This window comes from Bufo gargarizans, unplaced genomic scaffold (assembly GCF_014858855.1).
Source record: "Bufo gargarizans isolate SCDJY-AF-19 unplaced genomic scaffold, ASM1485885v1 original_scaffold_1618_pilon, whole genome shotgun sequence".
In the NCBI taxonomy this organism is placed as follows: Eukaryota; Metazoa; Chordata; class Amphibia; order Anura; family Bufonidae; genus Bufo; species Bufo gargarizans.
Window position 1 is genome coordinate 12,343 of NW_025334437.1, and position 16,080 is coordinate 28,422.

General features: G+C 50.9%; 4 protein-coding genes across 5 annotated transcripts; 3 read left to right on the forward strand and 1 right to left on the reverse strand.

The window, feature by feature from the left end:
* Positions 1-438: 438 nt before the first annotated feature.
* LOC122923459 (histone H4) lies at positions 439-13,787 on the reverse strand. 2 transcript variants are annotated; one of them, XM_044274269.1, is made up of 4 exons: positions 13,378-13,787; positions 10,529-10,562; positions 9,943-10,288; positions 439-898 (listed from the first exon to the last, which is right to left on the reverse strand). In XM_044274269.1, the coding sequence occupies exons 1-4, from the start codon at positions 13,682-13,684 to the stop codon at positions 584-586; spliced, it is 1,002 nt and encodes a 333-aa protein (XP_044130204.1). In that variant the 5' UTR covers positions 13,685-13,787; the 3' UTR covers positions 439-583. The 2 variants fall into 2 exon arrangements, with proteins under 2 accessions (XP_044130204.1, XP_044130203.1); XM_044274268.1 differs by lacking the exons at positions 9,943-10,288; positions 10,529-10,562 and having other exon boundaries at positions 439-965; positions 13,755-13,785.
* LOC122923443 (histone H1B-like) lies at positions 6,545-7,702 on the forward strand. Its single transcript, XM_044274251.1, has one exon. The coding sequence runs from the start codon at positions 6,684-6,686 to the stop codon at positions 7,332-7,334; it is 651 nt and encodes a 216-aa protein (XP_044130186.1). The 5' UTR covers positions 6,545-6,683; the 3' UTR covers positions 7,335-7,702.
* LOC122923452 (histone H2A type 1-like) lies at positions 8,568-8,981 on the forward strand. The gene has a single exon (XM_044274261.1). The coding sequence runs from the start codon at positions 8,583-8,585 to the stop codon at positions 8,973-8,975; it is 393 nt and encodes a 130-aa protein (XP_044130196.1). The 5' UTR covers positions 8,568-8,582; the 3' UTR covers positions 8,976-8,981.
* On the forward strand, positions 11,991-12,428 carry LOC122923457 (histone H2B 1.1). The gene has a single exon (XM_044274266.1). The coding sequence runs from the start codon at positions 12,010-12,012 to the stop codon at positions 12,388-12,390; it is 381 nt and encodes a 126-aa protein (XP_044130201.1). The 5' UTR covers positions 11,991-12,009; the 3' UTR covers positions 12,391-12,428.
* Positions 13,788-16,080: the final 2,293 nt, after the last annotated feature.

Below are 16,080 nucleotides of genomic sequence, written 5' to 3' on the forward strand. Positions count from 1 at the left end.
TCACTACACCCATCATCCTCCTCCATGCCCATTCACTACTCCCATCCTCCTTCTCAGTGTGGCGCTCCCGGGGGACAGGCTGTGCGGCCGCTCAGTGGAGGACGAGGCTCCGCTCCTACGGGCACATAACGGCTGAGGGGTCCAGAGCTCTGCTCCTATTGGCTGGGAGAGCTCAGGATCTCGTCGCTCATTTGAATTTCCCGCCTATAGTTGAGCTGCTGATCTACAGGAGGAGCCGGTCATGTGACCCGTACCAGCGCCGCTCATAGGCGTCTTTGTCTCTGCAGCTCGGATTAACCCCTCAGTCTCCGAGCGCCGCTCGTCTTGTGGCTGCGGGGACAGGAGCGGTGGAGAACACCCGGGGCTCGGGATTTACATTACTGGGGCTTTCTGTATTTTAGACCTCCGGCTGTACTGAGCACAGGGCGCCGCTGATCTCGGCCAATTGTCCGGCTCCCCGCCCCCTGATGTGCGGGCGGTGTTAACCCCTCAGTGGCTGAGCGCAGAAGGAATTGTAGCTTCTCCCCGGGAAGATGTGGGCGGCTCTGAGAAGAGCCTTTGTGCTGTGAGGACGGAGGCAGCATTAACCCCCGAAGCCGTAGAGAGTGCGGCCCTGGCGCTTGAGCGCGTAGACCACGTCCATGGCGGTGACGGTCTTCCTCTTGGCGTGCTCGGTGTAGGTGACGGCGTCCCGGATGACGTTCTCCAGGAAGACTTTCAGCACCCCGCGGGTCTCCTCATAGATGAGGCCGGAGATGCGCTTGACGCCTCCCCTGCGAGCTAGACGGCGGATGGCAGGCTTGGTGATGCCCTGGATGTTATCGCGGAGCACCTTCCTGTGCCGCTTGGCGCCGCCTTTCCCGAGCCCTTTCCCTCCTTTACCGCGACCAGACATCTTCTAGGTGTGAGCAGAAAGCAGTGACTGCTCAGCCCAGAGCCCTCCTTTATATGGAGCATGGGCGGACCTGGAGGAGAACTGCACGCGGAGGTCGCATTTCTGGGGGCGGGGCTGTTCCTGAACTCCAGGTCCCGCCCTCCCGCTCTGATTGGCTGAGCTCAGAAGTGCTGGTGGTTCTCATTTTCCAGCCTCAGTATTACCAGCCTGTAAAATATAATATAGAGGCTTTACCATAATATATTATCAACCTCAACATTATATTACAGCCTCCATACTACCGGTCTCTGCATTACATTATAGCCTCCACATTACAGCCTCCATATTATATTACCGGCATCCACATTATATAACAGGCTCCATATTACCGACCTCTACATTACATTATAGCCTCCACATTATATTACATCCTTCATATTACCGGCCTCTGCATTAAATTACAGCCTCCATATTACATTTCCCGCCTCCACATTATATTACTGCCTCCCTTTTACCGGCCTCTACATTACAGTTTCCATATTGCAATGCTCTACATTACATTACAGCCTTCACATATTATCATCCTCCATACTACCAGCCTCAACATTACATCGCATCCTCTATTTTATATTATCAACCTCAGCATTATATTGCAGCCTTAATATTTCCAGCCTCTACATTACATTATAGCCTCCACATCATATTAGAGCCTCTATATTCCCAGCCTCCACATTATATTACAGCCTCCATGTTACATCACCGGCCTCCACATTATATTACAGACTCCATATTACCGTCCTCTACATTACATCACAGCCTCCATATTTTCAGCCTCCACATTACTATCCTCTACATTACAGCCTCTATACTGCCAGCCTCCACATTATATTACAGATTTCATATTACCAGCCACTGCATTACATTACAAGCTCCAAATTATATTACCAGCCTCCACTTAATATTTCCGGCCTCCATGTTATATTACCGTCATCTACATTACATCACAGCATAAACATTATGTTACAGCCTCCATATTTTCAGCCTCCACATTACATCACAGCCTCCACATTATATTACTAGCCTCTACATTACATACCAGCCTCCACATTATATTACAGCCTTCATAGTACCAGCCTCTGCATTACATTACAGACTCCAAATTATATTACAGCCTCCATATTACATTACCGGCCTGCACATTATATTACTAGCCTCTACATTACATTACATTACAGCCTCCATACTACCAGCATCCACATTACATTACAGACTCCAAATTATATTACAGCCTCCATACTACCAGCCTCCACATTACATTACAGACTCCAAATTATATTACAGCCTCCATATAACATTACTGGCCTGCACATTATATCCTCTGCATTATATTAAAGTATCTATATTATATTACAGCCTCCATATTATATTAACAGTCATAACATTACCGGCCTCTACATTACAGCCTTCATTATTACATTACCAGTATTCACATTATATAACAGCCTCCATATTACTGGCCTCCACATTACATAACAGCCTCCATATTATATTACAGCCTCCACATTATATTACATCCTTCATATTACCGGCCTCTGCATTACATTACAGCCTCAATATTACATTACCCACCTCCACATTATATTACTGCTCCCTTTTACCAGCCTCTACATTACAGTCTCCATATTACATTACCAGCCTCCATATTTTCAGCCTCCACATTTCATCACAGCCTCCATATTATAAGCCTCTACATTACATTTCAGCCTTTATGCTACCAGCCTCCACAGTACATTACAGCCTCCACATTATATTACAGCCTTCATCCTACCAGCCTCCACATTACATTGCAGCTTCTATATTACATTTCAGCCTCCATTTTATATTATCAACCTCAGCATTATATTGCAGCCTTCATATTTTAAGTCTCTACATTACATTACAGCCTCCACATTATATTACATCCTTCATATTACCGGCCTCTGCATTACATTACAGCCTCAATATTACATTACCCGCCTCCACATTATATTACTGCTCCCTATTACCGGCCTCTACATTACAGTCTCTATATTACATTACCAATGTCCATATTTACAGCCTCCATATTATAAGCCTCTACATTACATTTCAGCCTTCATGCTACCAGCCTCCATACTACCAGCCTCCACATTACATTGCAGCTTCTATATTACATTTCAGCCTCCATTTTATATTATCAACCTCAGCATTTTATTGCAGCCTTCATATTTTCAGCCTCTACGTTACATTATAGCCTCCACATCATATTACAGCCTCTATATTACCAGCCTCCACATTAGATTACAGCCACCATGTTACATTTCCAGCCTTCGTATTACCGGCCTCTACATTACCGGCCTTCACATTATCAGCCTATACATTACATCACAGCCTAAAGATTATGTTACAGACTCCATATTTTCAGCCTCCATATTGCTAGCCTCTACATTACAGTCTCTATACTACCAGCCTCCACATTACATCACAGCCTCCACATTATATTACAGCCTCCATATTACCAGCTTACATTTTAAATTGCCAGCCTCCGTGTTATATTACAGCCTCTGTATTACTGGCCTCTACATTACAGTATACATGTTACATTACCAGCCTCCATATTACCGTTCTCCACATTGCATCACTGCTTCCACAATATATTACAGCCTTCATATTACCAGCCTCTGCATTAAATTACAGCATCCAAATTATATTACAGCCTCCATATTACCAGCCTCCACTTAACATTACCTGTCTCTATGTTACATTACCGGCCTCCATGTTACATTGCAGCCTCTGTATTACTGGCCTCTACATTACAGTCTACATGTTACATTACCAGCCTCCACATTATATTACAGACTCCATATTACCGTCCTCTACATTACATCACAGCCTAAACATTATGTTACAGCCTCTATATTTTCAGCCTCCACATTATATGACAGCCTCCATATAACTAGCCTCTACATTACATTATAGCCTCCACATTATATTACAGCATCTATATTACCAACCTCCACATTACATTACAGCCTCTGTATTATATTACCAGCCTCTACATTATATGACAGCCTCAATATTACCCGCCTCTACATTACAGCCTGCACAATATATGACAACCTCCATATTATGGGAATCTACATTAAAGCATCCACATTATATTACAGCCTCCATATTACATTACCAACGTCCACATTATATAACAGCCTCCATATTATATTACAGCCTCCATGTTACATTTCCAGCCTTCATATTACCGGCCTCTACATTAGTCTCCATGTTACATTACCAGCCTCCACATTATATTGCAGACTCCATATTACCGTCCTCTACATTACATCACAGCCTAAACATTATGTTACAGCCTCCATATTACTATCATCTAAATTACAGCCTCTATACTGCCATTCTCCAAATGATATTACAGACTCCATATTACCAGCCTCTATGTAACATTACCGGAATCCAAATAATATTACAGCCTCCGTATGACCGCCTCTACATTACAGTCTCTATGTTACATTACCGGCCTCCACATTATACTACAGACTTCATATTATCGTCTTCTACAGCTTCCATATTACTAGCCTCTACATTACAGTCTCTATACTACCAGCCTCCACATTATATTACAGACTCCATATTGCCGTTCTCTACATTACATCACAGACTAAACATTATGTTACAGCCTCCACATTATATGACAGCCTCCATATAACTAGCCTCCACATTACCAGCCTCTACATTACATTATATCCTAAACATTATATTACAGCCTCTGTATTACCAACCTCAACATTACATTATAGCCTCTGTACTATATTACCAGCCTCTACATTATATGACAGCCTCAATATTACCCGCCTCTACATTACAGCCTCCATATTATATGACAGCCTCCATATTATGGGCCTCTACATTAAAGCATCCACATTATATTACAGCGTCCACATTATATGACAGCCTCCACATTATATTACCAGCCTCCATACTATACTGTCCTATACCATACTGTGCTGTACTATACTATACTGTGCTGTACTATACTGTGCTGTACTATACTGCGCTGTACTATACTGCGCTGTACTATACTGAGCTGTACTATACTGTACTATACTATACTGTAATATACTGTACTATACTTTGCTGTACTATACTATAATATACTGTGCTGTACTATACTGTGCTGTACTATACTGTATTATACTATACTGTGCTGTACTATACTGTATTATACTATGCTGTACTATACAGTGCTGTACTATACTGTATTATACTATGCTGTACTATACTGTGCTGTACTATACTGTATTATACTATGCTGTGCTGTACTATACTGTATTATACTTTGCTGTGCTGTACTATACTGTACTATACTGTGCTGTACTATACTGTATTATACTATACTGTGCTGTACTATACTGTATTATACTATGCTGTACTGTACTATAATATACTGTACTATACTATACTGTGCTTTACTATACTCTATTATACTATACTGTAATATACTGTGCTGTACTATAATATACTGTGCTGTATTAAACTGTACTATAATATACTGTACTATGCTATACTGTACTATAGTATACTGTACTATACTGTACTTTAATATACTGTGCTGCACTATACTATGCTGTACTGTACTATACTATGCTGTACTGTATTATACTATGGTATACTATGCTGTACTGTACTATGCTGTACTATACTATACTATGCTGTGCTGTACTATACTATGCTGTACTATGGTATACTATGCTGTACTGTATTATACTATGGTATACTATGCTGTACTATACTATACTATGCTGTATTGTACTATACTATGCTGTGCTGTACTATACTATGGTATACTATGCTGTACTGTACTATACTATGCTGTATTATACTGTACTATGGTATACTATGCTGTACTGTACTATACTGTACTATACTATAATATAATTTGCCGTATTGTCCTGAGATTACGGAGGTGCAATGAGGGGATTATAGGGACAGTTTTCTCCACATTTCTTACTCCCCAGAATATTTCCGGGGGTCAGTAAAGCGGGGTCCATACTTCTGGGGGGCGGGGCCATACTCTGCCCCATTGTACCGGCACCCCCTCTGCTGCAGCCCTGGCCACAAGACGCATCTCTGCTCCCTGAGAGCCCTGTACACACATGAGGCGGCATCACTGCAGCGGGGAATGTGCGGGGACACGGAGCACTGGAGCCCGGGAGCCGGCAGGGAGCGGAGGCCGCCGCCTGTGTTACCCTCCCTTGCTCTCCGCGGCTCCAGCTCCTCCCCGCAGCGTCCGAGCAGCTTCCTGCGGCCCCACCTTGTGGGGAAGAGCCCTGGGATGGGGGCGAGGGCCGGGAAGAGAGGGAACGAGCCCCCGCAGCGGAGCCATCGGGCCGGATCCAGCCGGATGTGCAGAACGTCAGGCAGAGCGGGAGGACTGTGGCGGAGATCCCGGGGCCTGCTCCCGCCTCCTCCGCCACAGACGGCGGCACACGGTGAGGGGGGATGTCCGGGAGGAGGCAGGCGCGGAGAAGGCGGCCTCTGCTGTCCGGTTCTAGCCGCTAAAGGGCTCTTCTCCCGGGCAGGGAAGCACAAGGGGAGAGCGGAGCTGCAGCCGGCTGAGCGGGTGAAGGCGGGGCCTGTGTCCGGTGTCAGCCAATAGACGCGCAGGAGGGCGGAGCTCAGCAGCCAATCACTGCGCAGCGCTCCACATATAAGAGGCGGCCCCGGCTCCGGCCTCAGTATTTTCTCCAGGAGAAGTCTTTGTATTTACGTCCCACACAAGATGGCAGAGACCGCGCCAGCAGCAGCCGCTCCTCCTCCTCCCGCCGAAGCGGCCGCCAAGTCCAAGAGGCAGCCGAAGAAATCCGCCGCTGCAGGGGGCGCCAAGAAAAGCAAGAAGCCGTCCGGGCCCAGCGTGTCCGAGCTCCTCGTCACAGCCGTGTCCGCCTCCAAGGAGCGCAGCGGGGTGTCTCTGGCCGCCCTGAAGAAGGCTCTGGCTGCAGGAGGATGCGATGTGGAGAAGAATAATAGCCGCATCAAGGTGGCCATCAGGGCTCTGGTCACCAAGGGGACCCTCACCCAGGTGAAGGGCAGCGGCGCCTCCGGCTCCTTCAAGCTCAACAAGAAGCAGCAGGAGACCAAGGACAAGGCGGCCAAGAAGAAGCCGGCGGCGGCCAAGAAACCTGCAGCTACTGCGGCCAAGAAACCCGCCAAATCCCCGAAGAAGCCCAAGAAGGCTCCGGCCAAGAGCCCGAAAAAGACCAAGAAACCAGCCGCGGCCAAGAAAGCAGCCAAGAGCCCCAAGAAGCCGAAGGCTGCCCCCAAGCCCAAGAAGCTGGCCAAGAGTCCGGCTAAGAAGGCGGCCAAACCCAAGGCTGCCAAGAGTCCGGCTAAGAAAGCGGCGAAAGCCAAGAAGAGCGCGGCCAAGAAGTAACCGGCGCCGCCCGCACCTCTCCCCCAAAGGCTCTTCTCAGAGCCGCCACCTCCTCCTCAGACGAGCTCCACTCCGCCCTTCTGCCCTCGTTCTCCGCTCACGGCGGGCGGGGGCTCCGGCTCCTCTGCGGGAAGGAATAGGGTTAACCCTGTCAGCGCCGCTCTCTTCAGTCTATCAGGGCCTCTCTGCTCGGCTGATAACCGCCCGCCCCTCACTGCGCGCCGCCCTCTGCTGGTAGTGATGCCGCCGCTGAGTGTACTGTGCGTGCAGGGGGGTCGTGCACTCTATCCCTGGACACCAGCGCAGCGATGGAGCCGCTCTTCTCCGCACAGAGACTACGGGACTGTTCTCCGGTGGGGAGCGGGAGAAGGCGGCCACTGACGGGTTAATACTGAGCAGGCTATGGGGGCGGGGCTGTAGAACTAGTACCATGGCTTTTAAAATACCCGCTCAATTACCGTCCGGTAAGAATTCAGCGGCCGTGGACAAGCTCCGCCCCCGACTCATCTAAATGGATGGATGTGAGCCCCGCCTACCCTCCTGCTCCGCCCCCCGGCTCTTTTGAATAAATAGTTGTGAGCCCTGCCCCCCGTCTCAGCTGAATGGATGTTGTGAGCCACTCCCCTCCTGTTCCTCCGCCCCCGGCTCTTTTGAATGAATATTTGTGAGCCCCGCCCCTCCTGCTGCTCCGCCCCCGGCTCATCTGAATGGATGATGTGAGCCCCTCCCTTCCTGCTGCTCCGCCCCCCGCTCCTGCTCCACTCAGAGCCCCCACCTTCTCTAGGACGGAGCTGCCGCATTGTGTGAATACATGGAAGCCTCATGTCCGAGGCGGATTATTCCCTCATTATAGACCACTGATCGGGAGGATGGGGGGAGTAGTGATCGGCCAGAGAGAAGGATGGGGGGAGTAGTGAACGGCCAGAGAGAAGGATGGGGGGAGTAGTGATTGGACACTTGAGGGGGAGGAGGTAGTGAAGGACGAGCGGCTGGATGGACCCACAGAGCCGGGCACTCGGGGATACACCGGGACACTGTGCTATGGGGGCGGCCGGCAATTGGTGGAGAAAGGGGGGCGTGTCCTCACGAGCCTTTTCAGGTCATCTGCTTCCTCATTGGCTGCAGGATTTGGCGCTGAAAACCGGATTTGGATTCAGCCAATCACAGAGGAGCTCTCCCTGCGCCACCCGGGTATAAGAGGTGACGCGGAGCAGGGCTGTCAGTCTCATCTGTACAGAGAAGAGAACGATGTCTGGACGCGGCAAACAGGGAGGCAAAGTGCGGGCTAAAGCCAAGACCCGCTCATCCCGGGCAGGGCTCCAGTTCCCGGTCGGCCGTGTGCACAGGCTCCTCCGCAAGGGCAACTACGCCCAGAGGGTGGGCGCCGGCGCTCCCGTCTACTTGGCCGCTGTGCTCGAGTATCTCACCGCCGAGATCCTGGAGCTGGCCGGCAATGCCGCCCGCGACAACAAGAAGACCCGCATCATCCCCCGTCACCTGCAGCTGGCCGTGCGCAACGACGAGGAGCTCAACAAGCTGCTGGGCGGAGTCACCATCGCCCAGGGCGGCGTCCTGCCCAACATCCAGGCCGTGCTGCTGCCCAAGAAGACCGAGAGCAGCAAGCCGGCCAAGAGCAAGTGAGCCCGGCTCTGCCCCAAACCAAAGGCTCTTCTAAGAGCCGCCCACATGGTCTGTACGACTGAGCTGGCGATGCCGCTGATCTCCGCTGTGGAGGCGTCACACAGGGGCACTTACCGCTCCCGACTAGAGATGGGATGTTTTACATGAATGGAGTCTTTGGCTTCAGTCGCTGACTCGGGCTGACCAGTGACCCGGATAGGTAATAAGTGTTAGACCAGTGGTGCCCTGACGGAGGACTAGAGGGGGAGCTGGGGGCACTGGTCTGGGCATTATACTGAGTGGGGGGCACTGCTGGAGGCGTCCTATTATATGGGCAGCACTGGGAGGGCTTTATACCGCTGCAGCCTGGTCCTAGACTCCGTGTGCTGCTCTAGTGACTCAGAGAATAGGAGGAGTCTATAAGTCAGTAGGATGATGGGATTCTTGGCCTCAGCGCACGACCCCCTGTACTGTGTGCGCCTCCGCTCCCCCCTGCTGCTCTGACATGGATCGGACAGCGCTACTCCGGACATAGTGCGGGCAGACATTGCTGCTGGAGAGGGTTTGGCCGTTGATCTCTAACCGGACTGTAATTGAGCGGGAATTTCAAAAGCCAGAGATCAGCCAATCACTGTAAAGCACTTGTTCTATAGCTCCGCCCCCTTCTCCCGCAGCGCTGAGTGGAGAGGGCGGTGGGCAGGGAGGACGGAGGCGGTTATCGGTCACGTTCAGCGAGTCCATGATAGACGGGGGGAGATGCAGAGAGAGCGCCTTCTGGATAAAGGAACTGCTCTTACTAATCACAGTGCTGAAAGGGTTAACCCGCCTCCTGTGAGCAGAGGTGAGGGGCGGAGTGGAGCTCGTCTGAGGAGGAGGTGGTGGCTCTGAGAAGAGCCTTTGTTGGGTGCGGGGCGCAGATCTAAGCCCTCTCCCCACGGATCCTGCGGGCCAGCTGGATATCCTTGGGCATGATGGTGACCCGCTTGGCGTGGATGGCGCAGAGGTTGGTGTCCTCGAAGAGCCCGACCAGGTAAGCCTCGCTGGCCTCCTGCAGGGCCATGACGGCCGAGCTCTGGAAGCGAAGGTCGGTCTTGAAGTCCTGGGCGATCTCTCTGACCAGGCGCTGGAAGGGCAGCTTCCTGATGAGCAGCTCGGTGGACTTCTGGTAGCGCCGGATCTCCCGGAGAGCGACGGTCCCGGGGCGGTAGCGGTGAGGCTTCTTGACTCCGCCAGTGGCGGGGGCGCTCTTCCTGGCGGCCTTAGTGGCCAGCTGCTTGCGGGGAGCTTTCCCGCCGGTAGACTTACGCGCTGTCTGCTTGGTTCTGGCCATGGCTCTGCAGAGATCTGTACACAGCAAGAGAATGAGGCGAGGAGCGGACCGTGCAGATCATTTATACTCCCGGCCTCGTCCTCATTGGCTCATGTAAACCACACCCCTACATCCCTATTGGTTTATTCGTACAGTGATGTGCCCGCCAAAACCTCCGTTACCAATCATCGTTCACAGTCTGTACGGTAACGACTGAGCTGGCGATGCCGCTGATCTCCGCTGTGGAGGCGTCACACAGGGGCACTTACCGCTCCTGACATGCGGCGAGTACATTGCTTCTGTAGAGGGTTCGTCCCCCTGTGTGTAATGGACTGCTCCTCCACGGCCGCTGAATTCTAACCGCACTGTAATTGAGCGGGAATTTCAAAAGCCGGAGATCAGCCAATCACTGTAAAGCACTTGTTCTATAGCTCCGCCCCCTTCTCCAGTCTCTGCGCTGGTGTCCAGGGATAGAGCGCATAGAGCGCACGGCGGGGCTCCCATCCATCCATTAGCAGATCACTACTATCCTCATTGGCAGACCACTACTCCCCTAATCATCCTCAATATCATATAACTACTTCACTCATTCTCCTCATTGACCAACTGATCTCTGGCCGATCATTACTCCCCCCATCCTCAGTGTCCAATCACTACTCCCCCCATCCTTCTCTTTGGCCGATCACTACTCCCCTCATCCTCCTGAGTATACGATCACTACTCCCCTCATCCTCCCGATCAGTGGTCTATAATGAGGGAATAATCCGCCTCGGACATGAGGCTTCCATGTATTCACACAATGCGGCAGTTCCGTCCTAGAGAAGGTGGGGGCTCTGAGTGGAGCAGGAGCGGGGGGCGGAGCAGCGGGAGGGGAGGGGCTCACATCATCCATTCAGCTGAGCCGGGGGGCGGAGCAGCAGAAGGGGCGGTGCTCGCATCTATCAATTTACTGAGCCGGGGGGCGGAGCAGAAAGAGGGAAGGGGCTCACATATAACCATTCAGTTGAGCCGGAGGGCGGAGCAGCAGGAGGGGCGGGGCTCATATCCATCCATTCAGATGAGCTGGGGGCGGAGCTTCTCCACGCCCGCTGAATTCTTACCGGACGGTAATTGAGCGGGAATTTCAAAAAGCCATGGTACTAGTTCTATAGCCCCGCCCCCATAGCCTGCTCAGTATTAACCCGTCAGTGGCCGCCTTCTCCCGCTCCCCACCAGAGAACAGTCCCGTATTCACTGCGCGGAGAAGAGCGGCTCCATCGCTGCGCTGGTGTCCAGGGATAGAGCGCACGACCCCCTGCACGCACAGTACACTCAGCGGCGGCACCACCACCAGCAGAGGGCGGGGCGCAGTGAGGGGCGGGGCGGGTATCAGCCGAGCAGAGAGGCCCTGATAGACTGAGGAGAGATGTGAGCCGAGTCCCGCCCCCCTGTTTGCTCCGGCTCAGGTGAATGAATGGATGTTAGCCCCTCCTTTCATGTTGCTCCGACCGCCCCCCCCTCCCCGTCTCTGCTGAATAATGTGAACCACACCTCTCCCGTTCCTCTGCTGCCCCGCCCCCCTGTTTGCTCCGCCCCCGGCTCAGCTGGATGGATGTGAGGCTGCCAATTGGGAGAAGTGGAGACCCCACGTGACCCTCTCGTCCAGTAGATCGGCGCGCAGTCCGCAGCAGCTCATTTGCATGGCCCGTGTATAAATACCGCTGCGGTGGGAGGAGGCGAACAGACGAGATTGTGTCTTCAGTCAGAATGCCCGAGCCCGCCAAGTCCGCCCCAGCGCCCAAGAAGGGCTCCAAGAAAGCCGTCACCAAGGTGCAGAAGAAGGACGGCAAGAAGCGGAGGAAGAGCAGGAAGGAGAGCTATGCCATCTACGTCTACAAGGTGCTGAAGCAGGTGCACCCCGACACCGGCATCTCCTCCAAGGCCATGGGCATCATGAACTCCTTCGTCAACGACATCTTCGAGCGCATCGCAGGGGAAGCCTCCCGCCTGGCTCACTACAACAAGCGCTCCACCATCACCTCCCGGGAGATCCAGACCGCCGTGCGCCTGCTGCTGCCCGGAGAGCTGGCCAAGCACGCCGTCTCCGAGGGCACCAAGGCCGTCACCAAGTACACCAGCGCCAAGTGAGCGCCCCCCGCTCTCCGGACCCAAAGGCTCTTCTCAGAGCCCCCACCCTGTCTCCAGCGGAGCTGCTCCCGCGTCTCCCCGTTCTCACAGCGGCTGCGGTTTCCTCACTGTCAGCTAGATGAGATGCGGTACCGCTAGTGGAAGTTACACTACAAGCTATCCTGCTCCGTGCCCATTCACTGCTCCCATCATCCTGTTCCATGCCCATTCACTACTCCCATCCTCCTCCATGCCCATTCACTACTCCGATCATCCTCCTCCATGCCCATTCACTACTCCCATTATCCTCCTCCATGCCCATTCACTACTCCCATCCTCCTCCTCCATGCCCATTCACTACTCCGATCATCCTCCTCCATGCCCATTCACTACTCCCATTATCCTGCTCCATGCCCATTCACTACACCCATCATCCTCCTCCATGCCCATTCACTACTCTCATCCTTCTCAGTGTGGCGCTCCCGGGGGACAGGCTGTGCGGCCGCTCAGTGGAGGACGAGGCTCCGCTCCTACGGGCACATAACGGCTGAGGGGTCCAGAGCTCTGCTCCTATTGGCTGGGAGAGCTCAGGATCTCGTCGCTCATTTGAATTTCCCGCCTATAGTTGAGCTGCTGATCTACAGGAGGAGCCGGTCATGTGACCCGTACCAGCGCCGCTCATTGGCGTCTTTGTCTCTGCAGCTCCGGGACGGATTAACCCCTCAGTCTCCGAGCACAGCTGGTCTTGTGGCTGCGGGGGCAGGAGCGGTGGAGAACACCCGGGGCTCGGGATTTAGATTACTGGGGCTTTCTGTATTGTAGAGCTCCGGCTGTACTGAGCACAGGGCGCCGCTGATCTCGGACAATTGTCCGGCTCTCCGCCCCCTGATGTGCGGGCGGTGTTAACCCCTCAGTGGCTGAGCGCAGAAGGAATTGTAGCTTCTCCCCGGGAAGATGTGGGCGGCTCTGAGAAGAGCCTTTGTGCTGTGAGGACGAGGCAGCATTAACCCCCGAAGCCGTAGAGAGTGCGGCCCTGGCGCTTGAGCGCGTAGACCACGTCCATGGCGGTGACGGTCTTCCTCTTGGCGTGCTCGGTGTAGGTGACGGCGTCCCGGATGACGTTCTCCAGGAAGACTTTCAGCACCCCGCGGGTCTCCTCATAGATGAGGCCGGAGATGCGCTTGACGCCTCCCCTGCGAGCTAGACGGCGGATGGCAGGCTTGGTGATGCCCTGGATGTTATCGCGGAGCACCTTCCTGTGCCGCTTGGCGCCGCCTTTCCCGAGCCCTTTCCCTCCTTTACCGCGACCAGACATCTTCTAGGTGTGAGCAGAAAGCAGTGACTGCTCAGCCCAGAGCCCTCCTTTATATGGAGCATGGGCGGACCTGGAGGAGAACTGCACGGAGAGGCTGGGGGCGGGGCTGTTCCTGAACACCAGGCCCCGCCCTCCAGCTCTGATTGGCTGAACTCAGAAGTGCTGGTGGCTTTCATTTTCTAGCCTATAAATTACATTATATTAAAGCGTCTATATTATCAACCTCCACATTACATCACAGCCTCCACATTATATTACTAGCCTCTACATTACATTACAGCCTCCACATTATATTACTAGCCTCTACATTACATTACAGCCTCCACATTATATTACTAGCCTCTACATTACATTACAGCCTCCACATTATATTACAGCCTTCATATTATAATACAGCCTCCATATTACCAGCATGTAAATTACATTATATCCTCCGCATTATATTAAAGCCTCTATATTATATTATCAACCTCAACATTATATTGCAGCCTGCACATTACATTATAGCCTCCACATTCTATTACAGCCTCCATACTTCCAGCCTCTGCATTACATTATAGCCTCCACCTTACATCTATGTTTCTATTACAGCCTTCATATTACATTACCAGAATCCACATCATATAACAGCCTCCATATTACCGGCCTCCACATTATATAACAGACTCCATATTATCGTCCTCTACATTACATCACAGCCTAAACATTATGTTACAGCCTCCATATTTTCAGCCTCCACATTATATGACAGCCTCCATATTACCAGCCTCTACATTACATTATAGCCTCCACATTATATTACAGCCTCTATATTACCAGCCTCCACATTACATTACAGCCTCCGTATGATATTACCAGCCTCAATATTACCGGCCTCTACATTACAGCCGCCATATTAAATTACCGGCCTTCACATTATATGACAGTCTCCATAATATGGGCCTCTACATTAAAGCATACACATTATATTACAGCCTCCATATTACATTACTAGCATCCACATTATATAACAGCCTCCACATTATATTACAGGCTCCATATTAACCGCCTCCATATTATATTAGAGCCTCCAATTAACGGCCGCCACAATTTATTATAGCCTCCATATTACATTACATCCTACACATTGCATTACAGCTTCCATATAACATTATTAGCCTCCCCATTTTATTACATCTTCCATTTTATCAGCCGCAACATATCACAGCCTCCATATTACCAGCCTCCACATTATATTATCGTCTCCATATTACAGCCTCTACATGATATTACAGCTTTCATATTACAAAATCCACATTATATAACAGCCTCCATATTACCGGCGTCCACATTACATTACAGCCTCCATATTACATTACAAGCGTCCATATTACAATACAGCCTCCATATTATATTACAGCCTCCACATTATATTGCAGCCTTTACATTATATTAAAGCCCCCACATGATAGTACAGCCTCCAAATTATATTAAAGCCTCCACATTACATTATAGCCTCCACATTACATAACAGACTACACATTATATTACAGCCTCCATATTATATCACAGCCTCCATATTACCAGGCTCCACATTATATTACAGCCTCCATATTACCAGGCTCCACATTATATTACAGCCTCCACATTACATTACAGCCTCCATATTATATTACAGCCTCCAAATTACCAGTCTCCACATGATATTACAGCCTCTACATTACATTATAGCCTCCACATTACATTACAGACTCCACATTATATTACAGCCTCCATAATATATTACAGCCTCCATATTACCAGGCTCCACATGATATTACAGCCTCCACATTACATTACAGCCTCCATATTATATTACAGCCTCCATATTACCAGTCTCCACATGATATTACAGTCTCCACATTACATCACAGCCTCCATATTACATTACAGCCTCCATATTACCAGTCTCCACATGATATTACAGCCTCCACATTACATTACAGCCTCCATATTATATTACAGCCTCCATATTACAGTCTCCACATTACATCACAGCCTCCATATTATATTACAGCCTCCACATTATATTACAGCCTCCATATTACCAGTCTCCACATGATATTACAGCCTCCACATTACATTACAGCCTCCATATTACCAGTCTCCACATGATATTACAGCCTCCACATGATATTACAGCCTCCACATTACATTACAGCCTCCACATTATATTGCAGCCTACAGATTTCAGCCTTCACACTATAGTAAGGCCTCCATATTACCAGCCGGTCCTCATTAAGGTCTTACTGGGGGGGGGGGGTAGAAGCATCACCAGCTCCATATGCAACAACTTCCGTCTATAATGAGCAGCTTTCTTCAGCCTCCCTCTGAAGACACCACCCGGCTCCAGCAGCAGGACCTCCAGCAGAACCTGA